Below are 12,500 nucleotides of genomic sequence, written 5' to 3'. Positions count from 1 at the left end.
TAGGTCGAGATGTTAAGATTTAGTTAAGATAAATCTGCAAGACACTAAGACGAACTGGACAGCACCTGAAGATGTCTGGAGCATACACCGGCTGAAATGCAGTGAAAGCAGCAATTGAGATGAAGACACCAGTCCAACTAATACTTAAATATTACTTTGAAATTTGGGGCACAAGGCCAGAAATTTCAAGGAAGGGGGTTAAGTAGATTACATTGACCCCAGTGTTTTACTGGTATTTATTTTATCAAGCCTGAAAGGATAAAAAGCAAAGGAAACCTCAGTGGAATTTGAACTCAGAACATAAAAGACAGATGGAATGCCACAAAGCATTTTGCCCAACATGCTAATGATGCTGCCAGCTCACTGCCGCCTTCAACTGATGCATAATGCTAATTCCTCATCTCATAAATACAGAACACTAAAATAGAAAATAACCCATAAGCAGCAATCCACCCCGTTTCCACCCCATGTTACCTACCTCGGCTAAACATCTGTCCTCTTCAATTCGATTTTCCCTCTGGTTCTCCTCCAAGGGGTACCTCAGATAAGGGAATGATGCTACAGGCCAGCGAGGCTGGGGAAAATCCAGCTTGTGGAACCATTTGGCGTGTGTGATAGCTAGAGCCCCTGTAAAGAAGAACAGAGGGTGGGTTAATATGTATGGGTGGATGTGTGGGTACGTGTTAGAATAGATACATGTTGAAATGACTACATGAATACTGTAGATCTTCTGTCTTTCACTTGTTTCAGTTATTAGACTGTGGCCATGCTGGGGCACTGCCTTGAATTTTTAGTCGAATATAAATTGATCCCAGTACTTCTTTTTTAAGCTCAGTACTTATTTTATCAATCTGTTTTGCCAAACTGCTAAGTTACAGAGGATGCAAACACAGGAGTGGCTGTGTGGTAAGTAGCTTGTTTACCAACCACATTGTTCTGGGTTCAGTCCCACTGTGTGGCACCTTGGGCAAGTGTCTTCTACTATAGCCTCGGGCCGACCAATGCCCTTGTGAGTGGATTTGGTAGATGGAAACTGAAAGAAGCCCGTCGTATATATATATATATATGTGTATGTTTGTGTGTTGTGTTTGTCCCCTCCAACATCGCTTGACAACCAATGCTGGTGTGTTTACATCCCCGTAACTTAGCGGTTCGGCAAAAGAGACCGATAGAATAAGTACTAGGCTTACAAAGAATAAGTCCTGGGGTCGATTTCCTCGACTAAAGGCAGTGCTCCAGCATGGCCACAGTCAAATGACTGAAACAAGTAAATGAGTAAATGAGTAAACACCAACACCAGTTGTCAAGTGGCAACGGGGGCACAAACATAGGCACAAAGACACACACACACAGATGCGCATACATACACACCTTCTCTGCGACTTACAGCCAGGTCGTAAGTCAATCTGGTCGTTTGTCACATATTTTTCAACATTATTTTCGCTCAAACACAACTGATGCTTGAAAGCAACTAAGAGAGAGACAGTGGCATGCAGTGGATGCCTGATTTTGAGGGGAGGGGCCTGCATTGCCAGATGTGGCCATAGTTATCATACATGCAACTTTTTTTTTTATTTTATATTTTATGTGGTCATAAGTGCAGTAAAATAGGTTGTAAGTTGAGGAGAAGGTGTATATATACGATGGGCTTCTTTCAGTTTCCATCTACCAAATCCACTCACAAGGCTTTAGTCAGACCAGGGCTATAGTAGAAGACACTTGCCCAAGGTGCCATGCGGTGGAACTGAAACCAGAACCATGTGGTTGGGAAGCAAGCTTCAATATGTGTATATGTTAATGTGGGTACATGCCTAGTGTGGGTATTTGTATGGCATGGGCACATAAATATCGTGGGTACATGCATGGTATAGGTATACGTGTCTCAATATGAAAGATAAAGGGAAAATATTTAATAAAGAATATTAAAGATTTGTAGAGGAACAGAGAAAAGGAGATTTCTGGGGCCATGTAATTAGTTAGTTAGTTAATTTTTTGGCTCAAAAAGCAAAAAGCAAGGCCATGTAGGGGGACATGGAGTTATGTACAGGGTGGTGTTCATGTAAAGAGTTCAAGCCACTTGAGGTCAAGGGAGACTTTGAACCGAGCAGTCGTCGGCATCTTCACCATCTTGTCTGGCAGCTTATTCCACGGATCCGCAACCCGGACGGAGAAAGCCCCTCTCCTTCGATTGAGATGAAATCGTCGCAGGTAGAGTAATGTTTACATATCAGCCCCATGAGGGTGTCTAATGTGTAAATTGGTATATCCAGTAACTTAACACCACTGTATGTGGTGGGTGTATAAGCAATGTGTTCAGAGGTGAGTATGGGTTAGATGAGTGCTGAAGAAGGGGCAACAAACCCCGAAATATGGCATATACACTCATTACCCACTTTTGTCTTCGATCGCATTGTCTCTTTACATCTGACGTCCTGATACGAAACATTGTAGCAAAAATGAGTGCTGGCTCTAAGTTCCATAGAATATCGGTAAAAAGAACCTGAACAAAGAATGTATCCATGCCTTTATCTCTTATCTCTGTTTCTAATCTCTTCGGTGCCCTATCATGAATAAATAAATAGATAAAATAAAATGGCCTCAGAAACTTCTTTGCTCTGTTCTTCTCCTATTTCTTTATTACCCACAAGGGGCTATACATAGAGGGGACAAACAAGGACAGACATAGGTATTAAGTCGATTACATCGACCCCAGTGCGTAACTGGTGCTTAATTTATCGACCCCGAAAGGATGAAAGGCAAAGTCGAGCTCGGCGGAATTTGAACTCACAACATAACGGCAGACGAAATACCGCAAACCATTTCGCCCAGCGTGCTAACGCTTCTGCCAGCTCGCCGCCTTATTCTTCTCCACCAGTTGCATCCTTCTGGAAATGCTTTACCTGCTGCTATTACTTACCCATTGTTCTGCCATGGAAAGAGTTCCTGAAAGATAGAATGGATAGGTCAGGGGAACCTGGTGGTTCATTCACCAAGCATGATTGCAGTTCCTCAGCTGATGGCGGCTGACCTTTCCTCTTCTGTCTCTGAAATAACAAACCAGAATATTCCATTGGCATAAAAAAAAAATCATATGAAACATTATATGCGCAATCATATACAAAGTTATGTGAAGGTACGTGGCCTTGTGGTAAGGATGTTGCACTCACAATTGCAGGATCTTAGTTTCACTTCCCAGACCAGGCAGTGTGTTGTATTCTAAAAAAGAAAAAGCCACTTTCTTTCACAATACTCTGCAATCACTTCAACACCTGACATGTGGCACACTGTGCACCTGTACAGTCTATATATATATATACATACATACATATATACATATACATATATATATATATATATATATATATATATATATAATATATATATATATATATTTATATCATCGCCATGTTGATTCGCTAGCTTCTGCACGCATTTTTTTTCTCTCCTTGTTTCTCTCCGTGTTTCTTTTCTGTGTATCTTTCTGTTGAAGAGCGTAGGCTCGAAACGTAAAACACTTGTTTTATTTATATTCCTGAGCGCCATACTAAGACAATTGTTTGTTTGTATTCCACCTGCCTTCGTCTTTTGTTTATTTTCATAAAGCTTCCCGTTATATATATATATATACATATATATACATATATATCATCATCATCATCATCATCATCGTTTAACGTCCGCTTTCCATGCTAGCATGGGTTGGACGGTTCAACTGGGGTCTGGCAAGCCCGAAGGCTGCACCAGGCCAGTCAGATCTGGCAGTGTTTCTACAGCTGGATGCCCTTCCTACACACACACATATATATATATATATAGGGAGAGTTTACGAAAAAAACAAAAGACAAAGACAAGTGGTGTACAAAACAAACAGATGTATTAGTATAACGCTCAGGAATAGAAAAAGTCTCTTACGTTTTGAGCCTTGGCTCTTCTACAGAAAGGGACACAGAAAAAACAAGGAGAGAAAAAAAAAATATATATTATTACTATTATTATTATTATTATCATTATTATTATTATTAATATTATTATTATTATTATTAAATAAACATAAATCCAGAGAAGAAGCACACTCTAAGAAGTAGAGCAGTCTATTACTGGTGAAGGGTTTATAGGGTCACCCTGGGTATCTTGCCATAAAGGGTACCTTTATGGCATATCTTCTGACCATAAGACTTGATAGCCTATGGCCTCTTTAAAATATGGAGGGGAAAATGATACAGATATAAACAATGGGGATTATCTCCCTTCGGTGCTGGTCATCGACTTCAGCTGATGATTTCTTAAGATGATTAGTGCAGACTAGAACATTCTAAACAACACGTCCAGGTAAAATTAGATGTGCTAATTAACATTTGCTACAAAGTCTGCTTTCATTTCAGTGACATCACTTTCTGTTTAGTCATTGTTAAACTAAGTCAGTTAAATGAATTTTTGATCTGGCCTTCAGTGCTTAAGTATCTGCTGCTGACGATGTACAAATTATGCTGAAAGCATGTGATACAACAGACCCATCTACCAGTGCTGACAAAATTTTCATCAGCCTCTATAATCTGTGCTTTTTATTGTACTTAACGTCTTTACACATAATGACTTCTCAGGACAATTACAGCAGCCTGCAACATTCAAAATAACAATTAAACTGGATGTGCTAATTATATATATATATTATAATAATAATAATAATAATAATAATAATAATAATAATAACACACATGAACACGAACACGCACAGATACACATATATACAACAACACTCACACACACGCACACACACGCACACACACACACACAAAACACAACACACACACATACAAAACACCACACACATACAAAACACACACCACATACAAAAACACACCACACATACAAAACACACACACATACAAAACACACACACATACAAAACACACACACACATACAAAACACACACACACATGCACAAAACACACACACATACAAACCACACACATACAAAACACAACACATACAAAACACAACACACATACAAAACACACACACATACAAAACACACACATACAAACCACACACATACAAAACACACACCATACAAAACACACACATACAAAACAACACACACATACAAAACACACACACATACAAAACACAACACATACAAAACAACACACATACAAACCACACACACATACAAAACACCACACATACAAAACACACACACATACAAAACACACAACATACAAAACACAACACACATACAAAACACACACACATACAAAACACACACACTACAAAACCACACACATACAACACACACACATACAAAACACACACACATACAAAACACACACACATACAAAACACACAACATACAAAACACACACACATACAAAACCACACACATACAAAACACACACACATCAAAACACACACACATAACAAAACACAACACACATACAAAACACACACCACATACAAAACACACACCATACAAAACACACACACTACAAAACACACACACATACAAAACACACACACATACAAAACACACAACATACAAAACACAACACACATACAAAAACACACACACAAAACACACACACATACAAAACACACACACATACAAAACACACACACATACAAAACACACACACATACAAAACACACACACATACAAAACACACACACATACAAAACACACACACATACAAAACACACACACACACATACAAAACACACACACATACAAAACACACACACATACAAAACACACACACATACAAAACACACACACATACAAAACACACACACATACAAAACACACACACATACAAAACACACACACATACAAAACACACACACATACAAAACACACACACATACAAAACATACACATACAAAACACACACACACACACATACAAAACACACACACACATACAAAACACAACACACACATACAAAACACACACACATACAACACACACACATACAAAACACACACACATACAAAACACACACACATACAAAACACACACACACATACAAAACACACACACACATACAAAACACACACACATACAAAACACACACACCATACAAAACACACACACATACAAAACACCACACATACAAAACAAAACACACACACATACAAAACACACACACATACAAAACACACACACATACAAAACACACACATACAAAACACACACACATACAAAACACAACACACACATACAAACCACACACATACAAAACACCACACACATACAAAACACACACACATAAAAACACACACACACAAAACACACACACATACAAAACACAACACACACATACAAAACACACACCACATACAAAACACAACACACCTACAAAACACACACCACATACAAAACACACACACATACAAAACACCACACACATACAAACCACACACACATACAAAACACACACACCATACAAAACAACACACACATACAAAACACAACACACATACAAAACACACACACATACAAAACACACACACATACAAAACACAACACACATACAAAACACACACACATACAAAACACAACACACATACAAAACACAACACACATACAAAACACACACACATACAAAACACACACACATACAAAACACAACACACATACAAACCACACACATACAAAACACAACACACATACAAAACACACACACATACAAAACACACACACATACAAAACACACACACATACAAAACACACACACATACAAAACACACACACATACAAAACACACACACATACAAAACACAACACACATACAAAACACACACACATACAAAACACACACACATACAAAACACACACACATACAAAACACACACACATACAAAACACAACACACATACAAAACACACACACATACAAAACACACACACATACAAAACACACACACATACAAAACACACACACATACAAAACACACACACATACCAAACACACACATACAACACACACACATACAAAACACACACACACATACAAAACACACACACATACAAACCACACACATACAAAACCACACACATACAAAACACACACACATACAAAACACCACACATACAAAACACACACAATACAAACACACACAACAAAACACACACCACATACAAAACACAACACATACAAAACACAACACACACATACAAAACACACACACATACAAAACACACACCATACAAAACACACACACATACAAAACACAACACACATACAAAACCACACACATACAAAACACACACACATACAAAACACACACACATACAAAACACAACACACACATACAAAACACACACACATACAAAAACACACCACATACAAAACACACACACATACAAAACACAACACACACATACAAACCACACACATACAAAACACACACACATACAAAACAACACACACATACAAAACCACACACATACAAAACACACACACATACAAAACACACACACATACAAAACACACACACATACAAAACACACACACATACAAAACACACACACATACAAAACACACACACATACAAAACACACACACATACAAAACACACACACATACAAAACACACACACAATACAAACACACACACATACAAAACACACACACATACAAAACACACACACATACAAACCACACACATACAAAACACACACAACATACAAAACACACACACATACAAAACACACACACATACAAAACACACACACATACAAAACACACACCATACAAAACACACACACATACAACACACACACATACAAAACACACACACATAAAAACACACACACATACAAAACACACACCATACAAAACACAACACACATACAAAACACACACACATACAAAAACACACCACATACAACACACACACACATACAAAAACACACCACACATACAAAACAACACACATACAAAACACACACACACATACAAAACACACACACATACAAAACACACACACATAACAAAACACAACACATACAAAACACACACACATACAAACCACACACATACAAAACACACACACATACAAAACACACACACATACAAAACACACACACATACAAAACACACACACACATACAAAACACAACACACATACAAAACACAACACACATACAAACCACACACACATACAAAACACAACACACATACAAAACACACACACATACAAAACAACACACATACAAAACACAACACACATACAAAACACAACACACATACAAAACACACACACATACAAAACACACACCACATACAAAACACACACCATACAAAACACACACACATACAAAACACACACATACAAACCACACACATACAAAACACAACACACATACAAAACACACACACATCAAAACACAACACACATACAAAACACACACACACACAAAACACAACACATACAAAACACACACACATACAAACCACACACATACAAAACAACACACACACACATACAAAACAACACACACACACATACAAAACACACACACACATGCAAATCATCAAAAGAATCTGAAACAAAGCTTCCAGCAGTGAAAGCGTAAACAAGTACCTGGTACACCATAAACATGGATTTTAAGCAGTTTTCCACAGAGCATGCTCCACACGCCATTGTCTGAACATGAGTTAAATTAGGTGGCGCCATCTATAAATACAAAAAACAAAAGTGAAAGTAAAAGTAGAGTTATCTTTCTTGGCAATTAGGGATAGGGTAAAGAGTTGCAGGTAAAGACTGGGGTAAATGTTTGTAGAGAGAAGAGAGATGGATGAACTTGATGAGGATAGGGGCTAAGTGGAGGGGAGCGTATTATTTGGGGTTAACAGAAGGGACAGTACCAGAGCTAGTGGACATAATAGTTTGATGTGGCTGGGGATAAGCTGGTATTTGGTGGATATACTCTTTTACTCTTTTACTTGTTTCAGTCATTTGACTGTGGCCATGCTGGAGCACCGCCTTTAGTCGAGCAAATCGACCCTGGGACTTATTCTTTGTAAGCCCAGTACTTATTCTATCGGTCTCTTTTGCCAAACCGCTAAGTGACGATATGTGTACAGGATGTTCGGGTTAAATTTAACAATTTTTTTGTAAGTCCCGTACTTTTCAGGGATGGTTTGATGTACTAGTGAACAATCAACGGTGTCGGAGATTAACTCTTTGGCATTTAAACCTGCCATATCTGGTCGAAATATTCTACCTGTTTTGTGTTCAAACCAGCCATATCTGACCTCTCACGGCTGCCTTATATTGTCATTCTAAAAATAAACAATCAAATGATTGGAATTTTGAAATTATGAGATAATTCATGACTAATTTAAATGGATGGATGGAAGCACTCCGTCGGTAATGACGATGAGGGTTCCAGTTGATCCGAATCAATGGAACAGCCTGCTCGTAAAATTAACGTGTAAGTGGCTGAGAACTCCACAGACACGTGCACCCTTAACGTAGTTCTCGGGGATATTCAGCATGACACAGAGAGTGACAAGGCCGGCCCCTTGAAATACAGGTAAAACAGAAACAGGAAGTAAGAGTGAGAGAAAGTTGTGGTGAAAGAGTACAGCAGGGATCACCACCATCCCCTGCCGGAGCCTCGTGGAGCTATTTTAGGTGTTTTCGCTCAATAAACACTCACAACGCCCGGTCTGGGAATCGAAACAGCGATCCTATGACCGCGAGTCCGCCGCCCTAACCACTGGGCCATTGCGCCTCCACTGACTAATTTAAAATGCCGCCCTAACCACTGGGCCATTGCGCCTCCACTGACTAATTTAAAACAATGTCAATGAATAGACATCACATTTGACAAAGGGTTAAAGTTACAGTTGAGAAAATGTTAGCTGACATGGAGGACTGGAAGCCATCTGAATATTGGAAAAGTGTTATCTGTATGGTGGTGATTCATGCAGGGTGTCAAAATGCTGACATCATGTCTGCTGTTGAATCGTGTAGCTGTAAGAGGTAATAGATAGAACATTTTGGCCAGATATGGCTGGTTTACATGCCAAAGGGTTAATCTTAATCTTCATGCTCTCCAGCATCGTTGACTCTTTACCAGTACATCAAGCCATTCCTGACAAAAAAAAAAAAAGGGACATACAGAAAATAGTTAAATTTAACCCAAGCATCTTGTACACATACACACCAAATACAAACCTAATCCCAGTCACATGAAACCACTATGTCCACTAACTCTGCTACTGTCCCTTCTGTCAACCCCAAAGCTGTAAGATATGACATTGTAGTGATGCTGCTGTGTAAGGTTCAGCGCGCATGCGCAGAATGGGACTACTTCCGGGTGGCCACCGGAAGTCTTTCCCATGCGCATGTGCGGGAAACTGACCCCTAAAACCACAGTCCACTCATTCACTCTCTCTGGCGCTTTCAGCCCTCGTGAACAGACGTGCATTTGGTAGTCTCTGAGAACTCTACACCGACTTAGCCGCGGACGACATCGAATCACTTCAACCAACCAACAAGAAGCTGTATAACAGATTTGGCTGTCGTTTCCCCTCAGAAAATACGCACACCATCATGAGTAATAAACAACAATTTGCTGTCTTTCCCAGATAACCTGACTTTGTCTGTTATATCTAACTAAATTGAATGTGATGGGATCGGATCGGACACCCCTTCAGTGATACCGATTCCAGATCCTGTTACATGAACAGCTGCAATGGAGACTATGAAGCCATGATCAGCAGGAAGGGACACAGTGGGCATTCTGACCACATCTGCATGCTGAAATTCCCCCACCCCCCACACACACATTGCTGCACAGGGCCTTAAGCTCAATTCGGACAGCTATGCAATGCTGCTGGAGACTGTGGCCAAACACTGGCTGGATGGAGAGGGTTGCAGCTGGAAGGACTTGTGTGACTCCTTGCCAGGAACTTTGGAAAGAGTCAGAAATGGTTGTCATTTACTAAACTTTCTGTTGGTTGTCCACCAGATTACAGATTCACTAAACTGCTATACTAAACTGAGATATCCAGCTGTTTTTTAAATTCCATTTAACATTTAATGCATAATCTGATGATGATGATGATGCTGATTTGGTATGAGTTACTTACCGACATTAACGTCTTGTTTAATTTGCTGACCCATTCTTTAGGTGGGAATGATGAAAGGGCTGGTCTGTTGGCAAAAAGGGCCTGAAATTGGACAAGAATTTATAAAAGAACATGTAGAAACAGAATTATGTGCTAAATTACCATATTTCACTTTACTCTTTTTTACTCTCTTTTACTTGTTTCAGTCATTTGACTGTGGCCATGCTGGAGCACCGCCTTTAGTCGAGCAAATCGACCCTGGGACTTATTCTTTGTAAGCCCAGTACTTATTCTATCGGTCTCTTTTGCCGAACCTCTAAGTTACGGGGACGTAAATACACCAGCATCGGTTGTCAAGCAATGCTAGGGGGACAAACACAGACACACAATATATATATATATATATACACACATACGACGGGCTTCTTTCAGTTTCCGTCTACCAAATCCACTCACAAGGCATTGGTCGGCCCGGGGCTATAGCAGAAGACACTTGCCCAAGGTGCCAGGCAGTGGGACTGATCCTGGAACCATGTGGTTTGTTAGCAAGCTACTTACCACACAGCCACAGTCACGCTGTTTTATATTTGATTTTCACCAAAAAAATAACTGGTTCAGTATTTAAGAGATGAGGAATTATATACATTATTTACATTTCACGGATATTTGTCCTCATTTTGTTTGTTGTTAACACAACATTTTGACCGTTATACCCTCCAGCTTTCATCAGGTATCTTGGGGAAATTTCGAACCTGTGTTCTCATTCCTAATAATAATAAAATCGAAAAATACCTTAGGTTCGAAATTTCCCCAAGACACCTGATGATGGCTTGGGGGGTATATCAGCTGAAACATTGTGTTAACAACAAACAAGATGAGGACAAATATCCGTCGAATGTAAATAATTTCATTCTTTTATTCTTTTATTTGTTTCAGCCATTTGACTGTGGCCATGCTGGAGCACCGCCTTTAGTTGAGCAAATCGACCCCAGGACTTATTCTTTGTAAGCCTATTTCTATTGATCTCTCTTGCTGAACCGCTAAGTGACAGGGGCGTAGACACACCGGAATCGGTTGTCAGGTGATATTGGGGGGACAAACACAGTCACACAAACATACACACACACACACACACACACACACACCCACATATATATATGTACGACGGGCTTTTTTCAGTTTCCATCTACCAAATCCACTCACAAGGCTTTGGTTGGCCCAAGGCTATAGTAGAAGACACTTTTGCACAGGGTGCCACGCAGTGGGACTGAATCCAGAACTATGTGGTTGGTAAGCAAGCTACTTACCACACAGCCACTCCAGCGCCTAGATAAAAAAACCGGTGTTTGACATGCAGATGGGGAAGAAGCTGAGATTAAGTTTCAATATGAAGGGACAAAATTTTGTACCAGGATTT

General features: G+C 39.5%; 1 protein-coding gene across 2 annotated transcripts in view; it reads right to left on the bottom strand.

The window, feature by feature from the left end:
• The window catches only part of LOC115223499 (4-aminobutyrate aminotransferase, mitochondrial), a 56,564-nt gene that overhangs the window by 7,969 nt on the left and 36,095 nt on the right, over positions 1-12,500 (bottom strand). For both annotated transcript variants that reach the window (XM_036512467.1, XM_029794112.2), the window contains exons 5-8: positions 11,105-11,185; positions 8,586-8,678; positions 2,918-3,044; positions 479-627 (exon numbers count right to left, since the gene is read on the bottom strand). In XM_036512467.1, the coding sequence (XP_036368360.1) occupies positions 479-627; positions 2,918-3,044; positions 8,586-8,678; positions 11,105-11,185 (450 nt within the window). The remainder of the gene's footprint in view (positions 1-478; positions 628-2,917; positions 3,045-8,585; positions 8,679-11,104; positions 11,186-12,500) is intronic.

This window comes from Octopus sinensis, linkage group LG23 (assembly GCF_006345805.1).
Source record: "Octopus sinensis linkage group LG23, ASM634580v1, whole genome shotgun sequence".
Classification (NCBI taxonomy): Eukaryota; Metazoa; Mollusca; class Cephalopoda; order Octopoda; family Octopodidae; genus Octopus; species Octopus sinensis.
This window is presented reverse-complemented; position numbering and strand designations above follow the sequence as displayed.